This window comes from Emys orbicularis, chromosome 17 (genome assembly GCF_028017835.1).
Source record: "Emys orbicularis isolate rEmyOrb1 chromosome 17, rEmyOrb1.hap1, whole genome shotgun sequence".
Classification (NCBI taxonomy): Eukaryota; Metazoa; Chordata; order Testudines; family Emydidae; genus Emys; species Emys orbicularis.
The window spans coordinates 26,085,223-26,108,350 of record NC_088699.1 but is presented as its reverse complement, the minus strand read 5'-3'; the positions used below and the strand labels follow the sequence as shown (position 1 = coordinate 26,108,350).

Below are 23,128 nucleotides of genomic sequence, written 5' to 3'. Positions count from 1 at the left end.
TTTCTTTCAGCTCCATAGCTCTTTTGTGGGCCTCCTCTTTAGCTTTTTCTTCTTTGGTAGTCATTTTCCTGTTTTCTTGTGCTGGGTCACACCCCTCTGCAGTTGACTGAAACTGGGATGTACTCAGCTCTGGCTGCTGCTGAGTTAACAGAGACTTTCTAACTAGCTATTCACGAGGATGTAAAAAGAAAAAAAAAACAATTCAGCTTGTAAATTGCCTTTACCAGTCAAAGTTTGCTCACTTTGAACCCTTCTCTTAACAAAGGACCTTGTTAAAAAAAACTTAACACCTCTGCCTTCAGGCAAGGAGAGATAAGATATGCATCTACCTTCAGCTCTGCTTTCTAAGCAGCTAGAAGGAAAAAAAAAATCTTACTGGCTTTTGGGTTTAAAACGATCTCCACCGCTGTGCCACCATGTCAAGGCTGTATCCCCACTTTGAACTTTAGGGTACAAATGTAGGGGCCTGCATGAGGACTTCTAAGCTTAACTACCAGCTTAGTTCTGGTCCGCTGCCACCATTCCCTACCCTGGGAAGCTTTTAGAAACCTCTCACCAATTCCCTGGTGAATACAGATTCAAACTCCTTGGATCTTAAACAAGGAGAAATTGACCCTTCCCCCCTCCTTCCTTTCACCAACTCCTGGTGAATACAGATCCAAACCCCCTTGGATCTTAAAACAAGGAGAAATCAATCAGGTTCTTAAAAAGAAGGCTTTTAATTAAAGAAAAAGGTAAAAATCATCTCTGTAAAATCAGTATGGAAAATAACTTTACAGGGTAATCAAACTTAAAGAGCTCAGAGGACCCCCCTCTGTCTTAGGTTCAAAGTACAGCAAACAAAGATAAACACTCTGGTAAAAGGTACATTTACAAGTTGAGAAAACAAAGTAAAACTAAGACGCCTTGCCTGGCTTTTTTACTTACAAGTTTGAAATATGAGAGACTTGTTTAGAAAGATGGGGAGAACCTGGATTGATGCCTGGTCCCTCTCAGTCCCAAGAGCAAACAACCCCTTAAAACAAAGAGCACACACAAAAGCCTACCCCCCCCCCCAAGATTTGAAAGTATCTTGTCCCCTTATTGGTCCTTTGGGTCAGGTGTCAGCCAGGTTACCCGAGCTTCTTAACCCTTTACAGGTAAAAGGATTTTGGAGTCTCTGGCCAGGAGGGATTTTAGCACTGTACACAGGAGAGCTGTTACCCTTCCCTTTATAGTTATGACAGCTAGTTTCTAATCAAAACTGGGAACTAGAATATCCGTTTATCCTCCCCGGAAGCCCTGTGTGCTCACTTCTTCCTGATAGTCATGTTCTTTCATTGGTGATAAAGTGGCAGCTGTAAAAGTGCAACAGTGTGCAGCAGGCATGGACATGAAGATGAATCCTGAAACTGCCAGTGGAATTTAGGGAAGCAGAATGTAATTATCAACGTGGAATTTGGCCAAGATGCGAGGGCTAGCACCTCAGCTCTTACACACAGTGCTATTGTATCTCTGCTAACTGAAGGATTAGTGTAATATACAGCAAGCTCTCAGGAGGCAGGCTGCATGCAGAGAAGCAAGGCTACTTTTGAACTGCAGGCGTACAGAGCACAGACTGATTCTGCCTTACCTGGAAAGGAAGAGGGCTATCAAGTGACTCCCCAACACTACTTATTGCAGGGTCTACTTGTTCCCTGGAGGTCTCCCTAAGTACTGACTCTGACTTGTCAGGATCATGGGACCAGTAGATTCTTCTAGCTGCTGCATCATTGTGGCAGAATTAAATAATGAAACCGTTTGAGATGACTCTTGAATTTCCGAGTTTTCTTATAATATATGCAGTGTTGTACGCATACGTGACGCCGTCCAATGGGAAGGCCTTACCAGTCACATCACAGGTTGCCTGCTCTGAGCTGTAACAATGAGGCTGTTATGGAGCGGAAAGGGATCATTGCAGTTGGGAAGGCATCACAGAACAGGCGTATTTCAAGGAGGTCATTGGAGGAGGTGTGGGAGTTGTGCAGCATACAAAAGAGAATAACGAAAGGAAAAAAATGCACCACTACACCAACATTAACATGAAAAATGCAGTGGAATTTCTTAAACAACGTTACTTTGATTTAAAACCTTCCATTGGCGAAGTTAGTTATATTAATGGTAAGGGAAAGAATTGGACAGTTAATTGGATGTCAGTGATACAGTGGGTAAAATTTTCAGAAACACTGTGATTTAGGAGCCTAAGTCCCATTGACTTTCAGTGACACTTAGACTAAAGTGCCTAAGGGCCTGTCTACACTACAGACTTTACATAGGCATAAAGCTGCTGCAGTTAGTATATCACTTGTGCGTGTGCATACATAGCTCCATGTGTCAGCGCTGCGCGTGCTCACCAGGAGTGCTTGGTTTGATGCACAGGGTGATGCACCATGGGTAGATATTCCTGTGTGCAGCTTTCCCCATCCAGTGCAGTGTCTTCTGGGAAGTTTTGGCAATGCATGGTGGGGCAGAAACAAGGCCCGCAGGAGTGATTGAAAGTGCGGGGTCAAGTTCCCAGCATGGAGCTTTCTCCCACAACGCCATCTCTAGCGCATCATTTTTGTACCTATTTTTAAAATCCCCAAAACCTGCATGGGACATGTTGCTGTCCACCATCTCTGACAGAAGCATGGAGTCTGCACAGCTCTGCAGTGTTGTCATGAGCATTGCAAACACAGGACGCACAATCCTCTGATATTTGCAGAGCCACTAGAAGTGCCACGGGAATCTGGCGGGCAGTCTGCTGTGGGCCATAGCAAGAACCAGTTCAAGGTGTGTGGCATTCATGGAGCAGCTGCAATGGTGAAGTGCTGCTTCTGGGCCCAGGCACCGGACCAACTGTTGGCCTCCCTGTCTTTGTGGTATCCCTGGAAAAGTTCCTTTGCTTTCATGTGGCACTGCTGCTGGTTCCGTGTCATATCGTTTTGCTTGCATCCCCTGTGCAATCTGTTTGTAGATGTTTGTATTTCTATGGCTGGTCTGTAGCTTTGCCTGCACAGCCTCTTCTCACCACAGGCCCAGGAGATCCAATATCTCCTGTCTACTCCAGGCTGGAGTGTGTCTGGAGCGTATAGTTGGCATGGTCAGCTGGGCAGTTGCATACAACAAGGGAGAGCTGCTTGATGTACTCACCAAGCTAGACAATCAGGAAAAGGCATTTCAAAAATTCATGGGGTTTTGGGGTGGGAAGTGGGGTTTCTGCTCTCTGTGACTCCTGGGAATGGAGTTCACAGTTGGGAGAGTGGTCAGTGTCGGGTATTGTGGGTCAGCTGTTAGAGGACTGTTACGGTTGACATAGGTAACACAGTGTCTCCATTCATGCTGTGTCAACCCCAGTGCCTTGACCATGGCTCAACGCCAATCGGGAAGAGGGGGTTGCTATGTCAGCGTAATAGAGAGCTTACATTGGTGAGAGACAATTTTCAGTGTAGCTGTAACTCACACATCTTCTGGGTGTGGTGGTGTGTCCCATCTAGTGGCATCGAGACCACTTAGAGAGATAAAATGAGTCTGCTCTACAACCTTAGCTAACAGCCATTTGGCTTTTAGCTTATGCTGTAGAGGCTCGTGCACTAAGCTCCAGAAGTCCCCGGTTTGATCCCGCCCGCCGACGACCGGGGTCTGTTGGCGTTACATAGACACATGCCCAGCTAGGTCGACACAAGGCAGCTTCCATTGATCTAACTTTGCAGTGTAGACGAGGCTTCAGTGAGTTTTGAAAATGCGATCAACTAAATCACATAATTATTTTGGAAAATTTTACTCAGTATCTTGGTGTGTAAATGGCATTAGATGCAAATTATGATGAGTTGTTGTCCATGCTCAGGATTAAACAAGCCCTGGATGGCATCCTGCTTCTGTTGAAGTTCATGAGCATCTGGATGGGGCCCTTAATTTGGAGCTTGGAAGGTAACTTTCCCTGGGGTATATTGGTTAGGGACCTTGGATTTATTTCACCTTCCTCTACAGCAGTGATCAAGGATCATTTGTCAGGATTAAAGGGGCATGTTTTCCTCACATCCAGACAGCTTTCTGACATTGCAGGGGGATTGGCTTTGGCAGACATTGGTGTTTGTCATCTTCCATGCCTTGTCTTGCCAAAACTGCATGTGAAGTTTGCTGGTTAAACTGGAAACCTGCCCTTGAGAATACATGTCGGATGTGCAAGGGGTTAGCTGACTGGGGGACCCACACATCCCAAAATTCTGCAGCAAGCCACAGGGTAATGCGGAGCACTGAGAGGAGGAGCTGCTGATGTGAATCTCCCAAAATTCAGTTGCTTGTCTCTTCTAGTGAAACAAAATGCATTTGCTAACTGCAGTGTGGCAGCCTGGAAGATTTGTGCTAACAGAAAATACAGTCATATCGCTAAAGGGTAAATAAAAGGAATTCACAAGCCTGCCTGTCTCTCGTGCTTTCTCACTCCCATTTCTGATGCGTTCTCCTCTTCAGCCAGTTTGTCCCCATCGCTATAGGAACATCCCAAGTCAGCCTGTCCCCATGAGGCTTTGTAGATTACACTTGACAGGAGTGCCATGACCCCTCAGGGTGTTATAGACGATGTCTTCAGAGTTAGAACGATGTTGAGGCCCCCTCCCCTGACCCAGTATTCATGTGTATTTGGTATAATGGGGCCTTCCCATTGTGTGGGTATGTTTTTAGCAATGAGCACTGAGTGCTCTGAGGGTTGAAACATTTGGTAAAGAAACAGGTATTTTAGGTGAATTCTCTCCCTGCCGGTGCGCACACAGACCCAGCAGTCTGCTCTGATTCAGTCTCATGGGACCTAGATACCTTGGTGCTGTGTGCCTTAGAAATATTGCCACCTGAGAGAAATGTTCATGTCATCTCAGAAAAGAGATAGGAAAGGTGGATATGAGCCCCTTGGAGCTGATGTGATTGTGTATCAGATTGTGTGTTTAATGTTTTCCCAAGTGACAAGCCCCCTGTGTTCTCCGTATTAGGAGGGGTTTCCTTTGGTGGAGGCACCAGGTGTTGTCATAGGTGAACCCAGAGTAGAAAAGGGAGAAGGCTGCACCCATACCTCGGGGTTGGTTTACAGTGCCATTTAAGGTATGTCTACACAGCAAATGAACACCTGTGGCTAGCAGGGGTCAGCTGACTTGGGCTCGCAGGGATTGGCCTGCGGGGTTGTAAAATCGCTATGTAGACACTCGGCCTGGAGCCCGAGCTCTGGGACCATGCCAGGGAGGAGGGGCTCCAGCCTGAGCCCGAATGTCTATATTGCAATTTTTAGCCCCTGAGCCCGAGTCCAAGTCAGCTGAGCCAGGTAGTGATGTGTGATGTGTCGCAGGTCTTTTGTTCCAGTGTCGACCTACCCTTTGTATAGAATCATAGAATCATAGAATATCAGGGTTGGAAGGGACCTCAAGAGGTCATCTAGTCCAACCCCCTGCTCAAAGCAGGACCAATTCCCAACTAAATCATCCCAGCCAGGGCTTTGTCAAGCCGGGCCTTATAACACTAGCTGTAAATAAAGGCATAAAATGTATTCAGTTGCGTATACTGGGCAGATAATTTTCTGATTAAATCTTCCCTGGCATGTACAGGTGTTGAGAGTCCGTGCGACAGGCTTACTAACTAGTCTCAGATTCTTCCTAGCCATTTGGCAGTTTGAAAATGCAGTCTATCTTAATTCAACGTAGAGAGTCTGCACTGAAACCTAAGTAAAGTGCAAAACAAATAGATTATCTGGTGTAACAAAGCCAAATGACTAAAACAGGCTATTATACTAGTTCTGGGAGATGATGAATTTATAAACATATAGGGGAATTGATAATCATGGGAGCATGTGCATGGGACACTGCCTCATTTGTGTGCAAAGCTTGTTTGTGGATCCTGTGCAAACATAGGGATAAAGTAGCTAGGGTGTTTGTTGCCACAAATCAATAAGCGAATGAGTGGGAGGAGATCAGTGTTTATCCCCATACTGATCTGGCTTGGGCCATCAGGAGAAGGGAAAGGGAAGAACATGTGAAGGAGGGCACCAGGTGGGTGAAAGCACACTCAGAATAATACAACTGGACATAGGTGACATTTTATAAAGGAAAATGTGACTCGGGTTTGCTTTTTTTGGTATTTAAAAACAAAGAGGGAGGCGGCAATATAGGATTGTCAACAAGGGATGCCCTCCAGCTTGCATTTGGAGGAGTACCAGGGCATGATAGGTAGTGTTACAGAGGGACACACAATGTCTCCGGTTTCTGAAAGTCCCCTGAGTGAACTTCTTGGTCATGGATAACAGTGATCATGCCACTGAAGTGGGTGGATTGGAAGACTCCTGTTTTGCTGAGGAATATGAGCAATGCAATCTATTTTGAAGTTGGGGAGCTTAGGGGAGACACTCTGCTATCTCTCTGGATGAAGTCAGAACTGGACTAATGGGGCACAGTGGGCTGGAAGTGAGGTGTAGAGGTGAAGTTGTATTGTAGCCCAGTAATGGAATTTCCAGGAGAGGAAAGCTGCAGACCACAACTGAGATACATTAGATCAGGGGTCGGCAACCTTTGGCCCACGGCCCGCCTGGAGCGGCAAACCGCGGCCAGTGGGAGCAGCGATTGGCCAAAGCTGCGGACACGGCAAGTAAACAAACCAGCCCGGCCCTCCAGGGTGCTTACCCTGGTGAGCCGCGTGCCAAAGGTTGCCGACCCCTGCATTAGATAGAGCCAAGGGCAGGCTGATGAGAGAGGGAGAAAGGCAGAGACAATTGTACAGGGGCCCTGAGCTCAGCTCCCCCCCCAAATGTCTGTAACCAGGGTGAATTGGGAAGGGGTAGGGACCCCAGAGAACATAATGTACCGGGGACCCAGATTTCTTTTGACAGGCCTGAGGGATGGTCTGTGCACTAGAATAGCAAGGGCATTGCAGGCCAGAATTGTGCCACGTTGGCGTATGTGTAGAAACTTCCACAAAATGTCTGCACGCCCTGAAGAGATGCTAGGGCCAGGAAAATGTACATGAAACATCAGGGTAAACATGAACTGTACAAACTGCCGAGAGAGCCTGTGAGGTGTGAGGCTGGACTTCATGTCTGTGTGTGTGCCTGTGATCAATTGGGGTAAAGAAATCAAGGCTGCCAGGAGGCAGAGGGAGGTGGGAAGTGACTCACTAGTGCCCCTCAATTCAAACGATTCAATTCAAATAGGCCAAATAAGCACGTGGCTCCATATTGAATAGAACATGCTGGCTGCTGCAGCCAAAGCAAACTTAAGAATTTTCGATCTTGTGCTTGTGCACCTGGGAATTAGACTCACATACATGTGTTCTATGTTGCCTGCTTGTACCTCTGTATTGCCAACGGCAGGGGAAGCTAGGAATGGGCGAGAGGAGATGGATCACTTGATGATTACTTGTTCTGTTCATTCCCTCTGGGGCACCTGGCATTGGCCACTGTCGGAAGACAGGATACTGGGCTAAATGGACCATTGGTCTGACCCAGTATGGCCATTCCTATGTTCTGGAAGCCCTGTTTCTGTTTAGCTTGATATGACTGATACAGCGTTGCCAACGCTTGTGGTTTTATCACAGATCTTTCCATATTTGGTGTTTTTCTCGAAGCCCCTGCTCCTGGAGTCAGGTGAACACATCAGAATCTCAACTTACTTTTACAAAAAGCAAACAAAAAAGAGCTTGTAGCCCTCAGACTTGCTGAGAAAAGCTTTAAGTGTGACCTCTCAAGGTTTGAAAACCAGAAGGAAAATGAAAAAAACCAAAGAACCCAATATTTGTTTCTAAAAGCTCATGATTGTTTGGAGCCTGACTTGTCATTTTTGAAGGCTTGAGGTTGACAGTACAGAGGATACTACTCTTGCCAGGGAGGGGACTAACCCTTCTAAGCAGTCCTGGAAACCCACAGGGCTGAGTCTGTTACATATCTAACCCCAGGGGCTGGGCTGCCTGACAGCACAGCTGGAGTGCTCTGCAGAACCATGCGAGCACACTGGCTTGAGTCACTGCGCCTTCTAGGTCTCTTGGTTGCCGGGGCTGGTGGCTCTGTGGAGGCAGCATTCTCAGGTGTTTGGGGCAGAGAAGTCCTTATGTAACTGAACAGCAATCCCTATCTGACGAGGAAGGAGCGGTGGTAATGGCTCCGTGGGTGTCTTTGGAGTCAGGCTTTGTGGGTGCAGAGTTGGATTTGGGAGGAGGAAAGTTTAAAGTTCTGGGAGCTGAGAAATATGTGGGACACTTGGCCTGCACAGAGGTGGAGGAGTGCCATGCGGGGGGAGGGGAAGGGGTGTCCATCCCCTCCCATCTCTAGGCATTCAGGTGTGAGGGTTATTTGCTTTGCTTGATGAAATCATTTATATGATCCTTTAGCAATCGTGTGTGCTTCAGTGCATCTGCAGCTCTGAGTGACTGCAGAATGCCCTGGGCTGCATGTGAGGAGTGTTCAGGCAGTACACTGTACAGTAACTCCTCGCTTAACGTAGTTATGTTCCTGAAAAATGCGACTTTAATTGAAATGATGTTAAGTGAATCCAATTTCCCCATAAGAATTAATGTAAATGGGGGGAAGAGGGTAGGTTCCAGGGAAATTTTTTTCACCAGACAAAAAACTATATATTATATAGATATACACACAGTATACGTTTTAAACAAACAATTTAATACTGTTCACAGCTATGATGTTTGTGAAGTTTGGTTGAGGTGGTGAAGTTAGAGGGTGGAAGAGGGAGGGATATTTCCCAGCGAATGCCTTGCTGCTAAATGATGAACTAGCACTCAGCTGAGCCCTCAATGGTTAACACATTGTTGTTAATGTAGCCTCTCACACAAGGCAGCACGAACACAAGGGAGGGGAGACAGCATAGCAGACAGAGACAGACACACACCTTGTGTTTGGGAGAGAGAGAGAGATGCACACTGCCCCTTTAATTAAGCTGACCCACTCTTAAGTGCATTGTCTTTTTAAGTGGATCAGGAAGTTGAGACAGCAGCTGCTGCCCCAAGCTCTCTCTGTCTCTCTCCATCCGTGTCCCCTCCCTGCTCTATATGGAGAATGGGTAAGTGGGGTGAAGGGGGGAGGGGGACACCTTGACATTAGCCCCCTCCTTCCCCCCCGCACAGCAAGCAGGAGTCTCTGGGAGCAGCTCCAAGGCAGAGGGCGGGAGCAGCACATGGCAGTTGGGGGAGGGACAGCTGAACTGCCGATTGCTAGCCTGCTGGGCGGCTGCAGCACAGGGAACTTAGGGGAGTGGGGAGCTGATGGGGGGCTGCTGGTCCACCCTGGTTCCAAGCCCCCACCAGCTAGCTGAACGGGCTGCTCTTCCTGCAAGCAGTGGCCAAAGCAGGCGGCTGCCAAACAACGTTAGAAGGAAGCATTGCACAACTTTAAACGAGCATGTTCCCTAATTGGGCAGCAACGTAACAATGAAACAACGTTAACCGGGATGACTTTAAGTGAGGAGTTACTGTACCTGTGCATGATCACATAGTGCTCTCTTGACCATCTCATTTTCATTTAATAGCCCTGTAGTTGTGGTGCTGATTCAGCACATCTTGTTAGCTGAGCAGATTAGGGTGAGAGTCTGTTAAGCCTGAATTGTTCTCAGGTTGCTTTCTGGAGCTGTAGCCTTGAATGCAGAGCTCTGCGGGAGAAGGACCTCAGAGTCTGCACCTGAGAGAGGCTGTTCTGGGGCTGGGCTTTTCCTCCTCCGTGTGATGAACATGCATGTTCTGAATTTTGATACACCTGCCCATAAGCAATACTCTTGGAAACAAAACAGGTGCTGTCAGTGACAGCTGGAGAGGCTTTTGCCCCTATAATAGCCAATGAGAGTTTGTGCTTACACTGTATGTGTGTTGGGTCTGAAAGTGCTTTACAAATATAGCTTGATGAAACCTCGCCCCTGTAATAGAGATTTAGGAACAGCCAGTCTGAATCAGATCAGGGGAATGGCTACTCCAGGATCTGGCCTCGAAGGTCATGTCTTCACTCCAAAGAGGTGTATTTTTACAGTGAGATAGCCGACATGGTGGAGAATCCTGGTGTAGAAGACAGGGCAAGCTGTAGTTTTATCACAGTGAAGCTGGTTGAGATGCACCCAAGGGGGAGATTAGAGTTTACCTCAATCAGTTATATTGAGGTAAAATGTCAGTTTGCCTTGTCTTGGATTTTCACCATGTCCGCTATATCATGGTATAACACACCCCTTTGTAGTGCTTGACAGTGCCCAGCACCAGCTGCTGTAGAAGAAGGTGTAAAAACCCCCATAACAGACAATTCTGGAATCACCTGCTCGTGGGAAAGGTCTTCCTAACTCCAGACAATTCATGGTTGGCTTGTAGACTGAAGCACTGGGGTTTAGAGCCCTTCTATTTTTATCCTGTCTACAGTATTTGTGAATATTCTCATTATCCACATGAATGTCAAACCCTTCCTAGGATCCTGGTAAGCTCCTGGGCTCCGATACCATGTGGCAGGGAGTTCATGGGTTAATTCTGTGTTGAGTAAAAGAGAATCTTTCTTTTTGTTAGTTGTAAATTTGTTCCCTTTCAGTTTCATTGCACCTCCCCTTGTTTCCATGGAGTGCGAAGGTAAATAGGAGCTTCCCTATCCATTCATTATTTCCTCTCTCTCTCTCATGTCTCCTCTCTGCATGAAATATTTTAACTGTCTCCTTACACTAAAGAGGAGGTGGGTGAATTCGGTATCTTCCATTGTTGTGTGCAGTGTTGTAGCTGTGTTGATCCCAGGATATTCACGAGACCTTGTCTCTCTAATATGCTGGGACCAACACGGCTATAACAACTCCTAGATTCCTAATGTTGGTCACCTGTCTGTGAACCATGCCCTCCTCTATTTCTGCTAAGGTTTTACTGCAATAGGACCACCAAAAGTGAACATAGCATCCATTTTCTATCCCATGTTTTGTGCGTGGAGCAGATGTTTTCATTGAGCTGTTCTCTGCTGTGTGAATGAGGACATCAAATGATTCCTTTCAGCACACTGTGTAAAGATGTAAATATCATTATTCTTATTTTACACTAGGGTAAACTTAGGCACAAAAAGCTTAAGTGACTTGACCATGAGTTGCAGTGGTGATTTTCACCATGCCTTTGTGTGTGAGCCTGATCTTAATATTTCTTTAAGCCTTTTAGTAACACACTAAATACAGTGTCCAGGGATTGATTCTTTCCTAGGTTTTTCCTGTTCCATTAATTTAATTAATCCCCACAGCTTCTAATGGGTCAGCATTTACCTCTCGCATCACAGGAGTAACCTGTTCCCAGGCAAAGTTCAGGGGGAACCCACGTTCTGCTGACTTGAGAGAGGACCATTGGGCTAAGTGCTTAGAATGGATCAGTGAAGTTTGTAGAGAGCAGCTTGCTAATGTCTGGGTTTGTGTCTGCACAGGCTAAGGACAGCGATGATGATGATGAAGTCACCGTTAGCGTGGACCGGGATCGCTTCATGGATGAGTTCTTTGAACAGGTGAGATGTTTGTTCTCTCAGCAAAGCTCAGAGCTGTGCCGCTGGTCAGAACTAAGTGGTGCTCTCTCCCTGACCTCCCACTGGACTCTAGCCACAGAATACATGGCCAGTTGATGCCACTGTTAGGATTCACAGTCATGTGTGTAGGAATTGCCAGTGGGAACAGAGTCTTTTTCTCATTGACACGAGGTCTGCCAATGCTCAGACTTCAGCCTTTGCTAGCTCCTCCTAGGTCACACTCTGGAGCATGCGCCATAAAGATTTAGGCATCAATTAGAATCATGCAGTCTTCACAGCAGAACCAATGTTGTAATGTGCAATTACAAAGCCTATGATGTAATGTGCAATTTGATCCTCCAGGTGCGTCCATCGAAACCAAAGTGACAACTTTAGCAACTGTTGGTAAATTAGAACAGATGCCTCTATGCCAGTGTGGAGGAAAGCCACTATCTTTTGGGGCAGCAGAAAGCCTCAAACTCTGCAACCTTTCTTGCTTCAGTGCTTTGATTAAAGCAGAAAGGCACTAAAACAACCCTGAAAGTCCCGCTGCATGGGACTGGTTGACTTTTTCTGTACATATCTAGCTTACAAATGGGAGGTTCTATTCTGGCATGTGGGTGGCTGTGAGTGATGCATGCAGCTTTTTAGAACACCTTTATCATAGTGTGTTGGGGTGTGTGAAGACATTTCTAGGCAGTCTATCAAAAGTAGGATGTAAAACCCCATTGAAAAGTCACTCAGTGAATTGAAGGTAGAGGTATTCTAGATAGGCAGCCCAGAAAAACAGCATAATACAAACCCTGACTGCACTTCCCAAGACATCAGCAACCTTCCTTAAAGTGCAGTATGATGGGGAAGTGCACCTTCTCACTCACTACATCTGCTCTCCCAGTGTATCGGCCAAGTTTGTTTTCCTTAATGACTAAAAGGTTAACCCTGTGGATCCAGCAGTTATGGAGGAGCAAGCTGGTCTGCAGTTCGACTTGTGCATCTGGAGCAGAATTGTTCAGTTTCCCAGATGCAGAACCATTATTCATGATGCTAATGCATGAGCTGGGAAGCTTGGAGTCTCCTGGATCCCAAGGGAGTTTTCTGGGCTGGCATGTTGAAATAACATTTTCTAACATGTAAACTGAACGGACGTGACCTAGAGTCACTGATGTAATAAACATGAGAACTATTCCCCTGCCCCAAACCTCCCTGCTGCACTTTAGAGAGTCTCTTTTCACGGTACAGCCACACCTTAAGAAGCCGATCAGGTGGTAGCCAGCTAAATGCTCCTGCAGGAAGCAGCCTGGCCCAGGTCTCCTATGACTGCTTTCAGATTGGGGAGCACTTGAGTCTAGCAACCTCTCCCCTTCCCATAGACTCGACTGTCATGAATATGCTGAACAGCTGTGTTCCTTTGGGCCATGTCTCCATAGGTGGAAGAAATTCGAGGGTTCATCGATAAAATTTCTGAGAATGTGGAGGAAGTGAAGAGGAAGCACAGTGCTATTCTTGCGTCCCCCAACCCAGATGAGAGTGAGTGAGGCGTTCTCGGCTTTCTGCTCCAGCAGGCTGTGGGGCGTGGGGAACACAGGTGTGCTCCCGTGGCACATCAGGCTTGATCTGCTTTCTTGAGTGGATGGATGGGACATGTGCAAAGAATTAGATGCTGGTGTAGTGTGACAATGGTCATGCTGGCTGTGATGTAACCAGTGGGTGGTGTAAAGTAGGAGGCTGACGAGGTGCGTGATGACCATGGAGCTGATAGAAGCCATCTGGGGAAGAGAGAGACCGGAGATGGGCTGGGCAGCTAGGAAAGGAGACTAGATGACTTGCTGGGGGCTCTTTTGGCTGGTAGGAAAGTAGATGAGGAGGAACACTGAGGGCTTCTTAAGGCTGGTGCAGAATGATTCTGTGCCTAAGGCTGGTGGATGCAGCGAGGCTGCAAAGAGCAAATGGCCCTTTTATTCCAGGTGAGTCATTTTCCTGTTCCACTCAGCTAGAAAACAAATGTAATTGTCTGGTTATTGCTGCTGAGACCCGGAGCTTGTACTCGTGCCACTTCGGTATCAAATATACTAACTTACAGACACCATTGCCACCTCCAGACTGTGTCATGACTAGGAAACAGTAATGTCCTCCGGCTCTGCAAAGAGAACGAACAGGAGGGTTTGATTGAGAGAACTGGTGATATGCTGCCTGCTCGCTCCCTGGCAATAGCTCCTGGCCAGACAGGCTGCTAAAGGAGAATAAACTAATGAGGCAGGATTCTCAGTGAGTTCCCAGCACTATGGACACAGCCTGAGAAATGATGCAATCCTTTCTGTGCCTCCAGATTTGCAGCCTGGGTGTGTGGCCACCCACTGGAGCTGGGTCTCTGAAATGCCTGCTCTGGAGTGTAGAATGCATGGATGGAAGGACCCCCGCTTTATACCATCCTTTCTGCTCCCCTCCTGGCTAGACTACAGTTTTCATGAAGGGTGGGTGAACCAATCAGGTTTAAATAAGAATTGACCTGAACCTTATTCTGAACCGCAACCTAAGCCCTTTTAAAGGTTGCCTGAAGTTCTGTTTCTATCTGGCTATGGTGCCCATCTCTGTGGTCTCCGAGTGCAAACATTCCAGTATGTCTTTTCTCTCCCCCGTCACATGCTGATCCTTGGTATAAATGAAGGCTCAGTTCCTTGTAAAGTAGTTAATAGCTATTATCTCCATTTTACAGAGGGGGAAATAGAGGCATTGGGAGGTTGAGATTTGCCTGAGGTCACAGGAGGAGCTAGTGGATTCCCCAGTCCCAAGCACTAACCACTAGATAAGAGATCACGTTAAATGCAGAGGATCTGAACTGTCAGATGTCTATCTGATCATCCCTGTTCGTGCTGTTGCTCAGTGGACAGGCTTTTAGTGGGCAGCTTTTCCTGGCCCGATTTCTGGAACCTGCCCCCATGGGGGAAAAGATTTAGGAAATCTGAACTGGAAAAAACAGTCTGTGACTTTGTCTTCCCACAGCGAGAGTTTGGGTGAGTTTAATATGCGTGGGGCAGTTATTCAGCACAGCTTGGTGGGATTCAACTGGGCCTGCTGCCATGTGCTCCCGACAGGCCTTTCCATATGCTACTAAGGTATAGTAGGCAATACAGAAAGAAATGCTCCTGTTTCAAAAAGACCCTGTTTAAACTGTACGGTTACAGCCTATGTTGCTCCCCACAGTGCTGCCCCCCACCTTCATTTGGTATCTGATAATAGGAACATAAACCAGTGAAGAGTTTCTATTTCCAAACACTTGCCCCTGGAGGTCTCCCTCTGCTGCCCTCCAGGATTGTGAAGAGAGCCCTGGGGATGCTGGAGGACTGAGACTGGTTCTTTTTGACAGCAATTTAGCATCAGATCCCTTGTCAGGAGGGCTGCAGTGGGGGTGACCGCTAGGGAGAAGGCTGCTTTTCAAATGGTAGGAAGCCTTTGTCTTTGGCAGTAGAGTAACCTTTAAAGGCCAGATTGCAATTGTTCCTGATTTGTATACTGTGCTTATGCTTTGGGTGCAACAGGACAGCTCCCCTGCTGCAAAGAGCTCATCTCAAGAGGGGACACAGGGGAGGGGAAGGATGAGGGAGAGGATGTGTGGGTTAGATGTTCATCGATTGGCTTGCCCCTCCAGTCCCCAACCTCCCTTCTTCCTTCTTTTGCTTTCATCCTCTTCCCTTCCCTCTACACACTCTCTCTTCCTGCTCTGTCCTCTACACATCTTCCTCTTTGCCTCCTTTCTGGCTCTTCCATCTACAGTGTCAAGTGCTAGGACACCCAGGCCCTTAATCCCTAATTACACTGAAACAGCTTCTCAATTAATGTTCACCAAGCCTTCAGCCTGATAATTCAATTCCTCCGTGCCTTTACATTCCTAGAACCATCTCTCACCTGCCACCTTGGCTTCTTTGTCTGAGTTTGCACCATGAGGTCCTGCAGTAATTATTTATGGGCATCTTTCTGAAAGATCGGCTGTGTTTCCACCACAAAGTGTTGGGCTCGCTGCAGGACTCCTCAGGTGGTGTTTTCTGGCCCGGGACGTGCATTAGATCAGACTAGATGTTCAGAATGGCTCCCGTTGACCTTACAGTTCGTGAATCTATTTAACAGACTGAGAGCTGATAGAAGGTAGGAGCTCATGGGCAGTTTACCGCATCCCAGAGTTGGAGACAGGATTTTGAAAAATGCCCGAGAAGTTTGAGCACAACTCCCATTGTCTTTCAATGGGACGTGCTCCTGCTCCCCTCAGTGACTTTGTAATTCCTGCCCTACATGCCCACTGGGCAGTAAAAGTAGAGCCTGTGTTTTTTCCTCTCATATCAGTGCAGTGATTTAGCATGAACTATCTTGTCAGGAGGGTTGCAGTGGGAGTTAATTAGGTGCTGGAAGCCAGGAGCCTTGCAGCAAATTACAGTGAGTTGTTAGTAAAAACCTGCTGAACCATGAAGGGTAAGTGCCAGCTTCAGTCTCAGTAGGCCAAGGCCCATTGAACTCTGCTCCTCTGCATCATTATGACCTGGAGGAGCTGTGGATGTTCGCTACATTCAGGCTTTAGGAGGGGCATGACCAGGACATTCACAAATGGATCGCTGAAATAGATGTCAGAGGGGTAGCCGTGTTAGTCTGTATCAGCAAAAACAATGAGGAGTCCTTATGGCACCTTAGAGACTAACAAATTTATTTGGGCATAAGCTTTCGTGGGCTAAAACCCATTTCACCAGGTGCATGGAGTGAAAAATACAGTAAGACGAATATATATTATACACAGGAAAAGATGGGAGTTGTCTTACCAAGTGGGGGTACCCCCACTTACTCTCACAGCTCCCGTCTGTCCTCGGGAGGAGCTCTCCAACCTGCTCTTGTGAGGTGCTGCAGAAGTGCAAAGGCTACTCTTTGTGATTAATCCTGGTGTCCCGTTTACCTTGAGCTCAAATCCGTGTCTCAGTTAGAGAGTGTCAAAGAACCAATGCCTTTCCATTCCAGTAGCAAGTTAGAGGTCAGGAGAAGATTCTGCTTTCTGCCGCTTCCATCCACTCTGCCAAAGTCTAGCCTGTTCCTTTGTGCTGTCCAGGATACTTTGCCTTGATTTTGTGCCCCCAGAAACATCTAGACCTCTTCAGACTGGGGCTAAGAAATGCAGTTGGGAAAGTGAGGCTCCCTTCTCTCTCTCAAAAATAACAGGAGTACTTGTGGCACCTTAGAGACTAACAAATTTAGTCTCTAAGGTGCCACAAGTACTCCTGTTATTTTTGCGGATACAGACTAACACGGCTGCTACTCTGAAACTTCTCTCTCTCCTCACTCCAGATGACAGGGCATGTAGTGTGCTGGTTCAGAGCGATCACTAAAGTGCCATTCAGCACAACCCAGAGTCAGTCTGGGGGGTGCTGTGCTTTCAGGAGGCCACTGTGGTAAGTGATTACCAAAGGCTAGCAGGGGGCTGGATAGTCTCCATGTGGGAAGCATGGCAGCTGGCGCTAGCTGAGCAGCATTTCATTAATGTCTTCTGCTTTTTGACATCGCATCAGGCATTTTCACCCAGCAGATTGCTCCTGCCCTGAGCTTTCTAAGCAGGTACCGGAGGAACAGGGGGGAGATGCTGTTTGCAGGACAGATCAGACAGGTAAAAGGAAATTGGCTAATTATTTGTGTCAGTGGGAAGAAGACTCCAAAAGGGAATCTGGAGCCAGCTAATAATCAGCAATGAGAAACACAGCTTTGCACTCTTCAAACAGCCTGATTTGAAAGAAAGTGATTATAGAAATTGCTTTGCTGAGCAATAAGTGATTCTGTAGTCGAGGATTATTTTGGATAGAGTTTAATTATTTATAGGGGAGTTCAGAAGCTGCTAGCTTGATATTTTATTCTGATCTCACTGAGGAGGATTTTTTGATCCTCTTGTTATTGGGGTGAATGTTGTGCTCATGAATTGAGGGACTAATAGTAGCAATCTCATAGCTAGGCAGGCCCAGTGCATTCAGTGCACGCTGTGCCACTGCCAAACAGCTCATGCCTGGAGCTGCTGATCATACCTACTTGCCTTGTGATGTGAGGTTGAGACCAGCACAATGCCCTTTTACTTTCCACTTGAGTCAGAGTTTGAACCCAGGAGTCCAGAGGTGAAAGGTCTGGTGCATTTCACCACTGATCTGTCTGACCCTCCCCAGCCCTATCCCCAAGTGCTCTGCGGTCCATTAAAGATGCTTCATCAGTTTCTTTTCTAGTAACTTGATATCAAGGACTCAGAGGTACTTCCAAACTCTGCTTGGATACATGCCAGGCACTTTATTTAAACTACAAGGAATCTGGTGGCACTTATTTAAACTGACACACTTGCTTTAATAATATACAGTGGGGCCATTTAGAAATATCCATGTGAAAAGGATAGAGCAATGCGTGTGTTTGGGTGTTTTCTTTTGACCAGGCAGTATAGCTGAGCTGCAGTAGTGATCACAGCAAAGGTGAGAAGCCACCACTGTCTGAACAGGGCCAAACTCAATGGGGATTTGGGTGCATTGTTTTGACAGTGCCACGCAAAGGAACGTATTATAGTCATTATTTCCGCACAGACCTAATCACTCTAGCAGCGTGTAAAAACCCTCCTTTTGGTAGGCACCCTGTTTTAGGAGGCATTTTAAAGCCAATTTATAGGGAAGTCAGTCTGCATATTTTCACAGGAAAGTAACTGAAGCCTGACTCATGTATGCATGGAGATGTGGCTATGAACCGTGCAGGGTAGTTTGCTTGCACTTTATAGCCCTAACTTTAAAAACACATCCTCTTTAAATTCTTGGGACCAAGATGCATGGACCGAGCTGCCTGGGGGCCCAGGACTGAGATGACATAGAAATAACAAGAGAACAAGCAAAGAAGTGGGCCATTAGGCAGTGAGGAAGAAATTAAATATAATCTAGGTATGACCTAAAAACTAAATTAACGCTTTGCCTAAATTTTCAATAAGGATGGTGATGTAGAACATGGGGGCAAAGGCAGGATGGCTCATGGAAACGAGTGTTTGGAAATGGAAATTGACAAATCTGAGGTGGAGGCAAAACTCAAAGAGATGAATGCGCTCAAGTTGAGGGGACTGGATAATCCGCACCCCAGAGCACTGAAAGAACTGGCACATGAGACTGCAAGGATTTTAATCAATCTATCAAATCAGGGATGGCATTGTATGGCTGGAGAATAGCAAAGGTAGTGTCTATATATAAGGAAGGGGGGAAGAATGATCTGAGCAGCTAGAGACTCATTATTCTGACCTCAATAGTATGCAAGGCTTTAATTATTCTTTCCTTCAAAATTTGTTCTGAAGACCTGGAGGTAAATGGAAAATGGGATAAAATACAACACGGGTGTACCAGAGATACATCGTGCCAGTCTAAAGTGATAGCTTTCTTGGATAAGATAACTAATTCTCTAGACAAGGGAAATGCGCATCTAATCTATCTGGATTTAAGTAAGGCATTTGATACAGTGCCACAAAATTATTAGTCAAGCTGGAGAATATTATGGGGATTAGTACAAAAATTGTAATGTGGATACAGAACAAGAGAGAGAACAAAGGTTGTGCTGAAAGGTGAACTATCAGGCTGGAGGGAGGTTCCTAATGGATTTTCTCAAGAGTTGGTCTTGGGACCAATCTTATTTAATATTTTCATGAATGACCTTGGGACAAAAAGCAGGAGTGTGTTAACTGTATTTGCTGATGACACAAAGTTGGTAGGCACTGTCAACCCAGAGGAGGATTGGAATATCACACAGGAAGAATTGGATGACCTTGAGGACTGGAATAATAGAAATGGGATAAAACCGAATAGTACAAAATGCAAGTTCATGCATTTAGAGATTAATAATAAGAAATTCTGCTATAGGCTGGGGGCTCATCGGTTGGAAATCACAGAGAAGGAGAAAGACTTGGGTGTCTTAGTCGATATGACTACAGGATATGGCCATGAGCTACCAATGTGATACAGCTGCCAAAAAGACAAATGCCATCCTAGGATGTATAGGATGTATTCACATTGGCACAGGTATAGTGAAGGGCTACTAGGATGATTGGGGAATGGAGAGCCTATTTTATGAGAGGAGTCTGAAAGAGCTGGGCTTGTTTAGGCTAGGGCAACAAAGGCTGAGAGGGGCTCTGATTGCTCTCTATAAATATACTGGGGTGGTAAACACCAGGGAGGGAAAGAGCTATTTAAGATAAAGACAATGTTGGCACAAGAACAAATAGGGCTAAACTGGCCAGGAATACATGTAGGCTGGAAATGAGAAGAAGGTATCTAATGACGCAGGAGTGAGGCTCTGGAACAGGCTGCCAGTAGGAGAAGTTGGAGCAAGAAACATGAATGGTTTTAAGATGGAGTTTGGTAAGTTTACGCACAGGATCATGTGACTGGGTTGCCTGTGATAGCAGAGGATTGTATACTTTCAAGCACAGCAGCCCAAGGAGCAGAGGGTGAAGTGCTTAGGTGCCATGACACTGAATGGAATTTGGTTTGCTACTTCTGCCCTCCTATGGATATAGAGATTGGGTTAAGTCTCATCACTGCGAAAGGTTAATCTTTTCCTACAGTTCTGAAGGATTTCTCTTCTGGGACACTCAGCTCTGTGGTTTGTTTGAGTTGCAATTGCTAATGTTATTTAGATTCTGGCCTCCTGTGGGTGTGCATCTGGCTCACTTACCTATCATGCCAGTGAATTCTTATTCCATTAGCCGGCATTTGTTTAATTTACACTGTATGGCATCTTTCGTGATCAGAACTCTAGATCGGTGGTTCTCAACCAGGGGTACATGTGCCCCTGGGGGTATGCAGAGGTCTTCCGGGGGTACATCAACTCATCTAGATATTTGCCTAGTTTTACAACAGGCAACATAAAAAGCACTAGCAAAGTCAGTACAAACGAAAATTTCATACAATGACTTGTTTATACTGCTCTATATACCATACACTGAAATGTAAGTACAATATTTATATTCCAATCATTTTATTTTATAATTATATGATAAAAATGAGAAAGTCAGCCATTTTTCAGTACTAGCGTGCTGTGCCACTTTTGTATGTTTGTCTGATTTTGTAAGCAAGTAGTTTTTAAGTGAGGTGAAACTTGGGGGTACACAAGATAAATCAGACTTCTGAAAGGGATACAGTAGTCTGGAAAGGTTGAGAACCACTGCTCTAGATCATAATAATGACATTCAGCTGTGACTCTCGATGTGCACTTCCAGAGCATATAGGAAAAGTGAGGGTGTCTGGCAGCTAGTTGTGTGAATGGTGCATGGGCTGGAGTGGACAGCAGCAAGCTCCACAAGATGGCAGTTTGACTGCAAAGTTTGGTAACTCCACAGAGAGGCTGCTCAATGAACGGAGGTTCCCTTTGCCCAGCTTAAAAGAGATGTACAGTAGAACCTCAGAGTTATGAACACCTTGGGAATGGAGGTTGTTCGTAACTCTGAACAAAACATTCTGGTTGTTCTTTCAAAAGTTTACAGTTGAACAATGACTTAGTACAGCTTTGAAACTTTACTATGCAGAAGAAAAATGCTGCTTTCCCTTTATTTTTTTAGTAGTTTATGTTTAACACAGTACTGTACTGTATTTGCTTTTTTCCCCCCTCTCTGCTGCTGCCTGATTGTGTACTTCCGGTTCCAAATGAGGTGTGTGGCTGACTAGTCAGTTCATTGTGTTCATAACTCTGAGGTTTTATTGTATTTATAATTCACTTGGCAGTTTCGTTTTTGTTAAGGTTTGTGATTTGAGTCACAAGTCCCTTGATAAATCAGTCCTTAAATTTGTTCCCTCTGACTGCTATAGCTGTTGTCACTTTTGGTGCTCAAAAGAGAATTTATTTTGTTTCAGCCTCTAGGACTCAATTCTGTCCATGCTCCCAGCAAAGAGAGTTTAGATGTTTAATGGGGAAGAGTTAATTGTATTTTGGAGCCATCGATAAGCGTGCTGAGTGATTTCTGCCATGCCTTTCCTCCATACACCAGTTTTCCTTACAAGTTCCTCACTAACGAGTCTCCTTTACTGCCTTTTGTAGTATAATGGATTATGTTCAGTGAATGAATTACTCCTGGGAGCATAAATCCTCAAATCCATAGCCAGTTTCCTTCAGTCTGTCAGTTCAGTCCATCTCCAGTGGACTTCAGAATGCTTGATAAATATTTAAAACCTCTAAGTGCTTCTGGGTAACAGACAGCAAGGAACATTTCAGTTACACATAAATTTAAATCCAAGTTGCAATTCTCCAGTTCATAAATCTAAATTACATGAGACTGAGACGGTGGCTTCCAGAAATCAGAATGCAGTTTGCTTGTACATTTTTCTTTGGGCTCCTTGTCTTCTGGATGGGATTTGTCTGAGACTGTTTCTGATCCAGGGAGGTGAATGGGCATCATCATGCTCTGTAAGGTACTGGGGCCGTGGTTATGGTTCATTTACAGAGTAGACTGGTAGAGATCATTTTGATTAAAAAACTAGAAGGATATAAAATAAAGATGGCACACGTTAAAAGGATTAAAAGCTGGCTAAGTGATAAGTTTCAAAATGTAACTGTAAATGGAGAATCATCATTGAATGGGTGTGTGTCCAGTAGGGTCGTGCAGAGTTCGGTTCTTGGCCCTATGCTATTCAACAGTTTTATCAACGACCTGGAAGAAAACAAAATAATCACTGATCAAGTTTGCAGATGACTCAAAAACTGGGGGAGTGGTAAATAACGAAGAGGACAGGTCACTGATTCGGAGAGATCTGGATCGTCTGGTAAGCTGGGCCCAAGCAAATAAATATGTATTTTAATATGGCTAAATGTAGGAACAAATAGTGTAGGCCTTACTTACACAATGGGGGACTTTATCCTGGGAAGCAGTGACTCTGAAAAAGGCATGGGGGTCGTCATGGATAATCAACTGCATGTGAGCTCCTAGTGCTGTGGCCAAAAGGGCTAATATGATCCTGGGATGCATAAATAGGGGAATCTTGAGTAGGAGCAGAGAAGTTATTTCGCCTGTGTATTTGGCACTTTTGTGACCGTTATCTTAATACTGTGTCCAGTTCTGGTGTCCACAGTTCAAGAAGGATGTTGATAAGTTGGAGAGGTTTCAGAGAAGAGCCACAAGGGTTAGAAAACCTGCCTTCTAGTGATAGATTGAAGGAGCTTAATCTATTTTACTTAACAAAGAGATGGTTAAATTTATAATTTTATATATTTATAAATGGAGATATCCTATCTCCTAGAAGGGACCTTGAAAGGTCATCGAGTCCAGCCCCCTGCCTTCACTAGCAGGACCAAGTACTGATTTTGCCCCAGATCCCTAGGTGGCCCCCTCAAGGATTGAACTCACAACCCTGGGTTTAGCAGGCCAATGCTCAAACCACTGAGCTATATCTCAGTAGACTTGATTACAAGGGTGATTAAAGGGTGACTTGATTACAATCAAATATTTAATAATGGGCTCTTCAATCTAGCAGAGAGAGGTATAAAATCCAATGGCTGGAAGTTGAAGCTAGACAAATTCAGACTGGAAATAGGGCATAAATTTTAAGAGAGAGAGGAATTAATCATTGGAACAATTTACCAAAGGTCGTGATGGATTCTCCATCACTGGCCATTTTAAAATTGAGATTGGAGGTTTTTCTA

General features: G+C 45.6%; 1 protein-coding gene across 1 annotated transcript in view; it reads left to right on the top strand.

Annotated features, from left to right (window-relative positions):
• Nucleotides 1–23,128, top strand: part of STX1A (syntaxin 1A) — a 296,907-nt gene that overhangs the window by 54,946 nt on the left and 218,833 nt on the right. Inside the window, exons 2-3 of the mRNA XM_065418475.1 lie at nucleotides 11,396–11,473; nucleotides 12,898–12,997. Coding sequence (XP_065274547.1) covers nucleotides 11,396–11,473; nucleotides 12,898–12,997 — 178 coding nt within the window. The remainder of the gene's footprint in view (nucleotides 1–11,395; nucleotides 11,474–12,897; nucleotides 12,998–23,128) is intronic.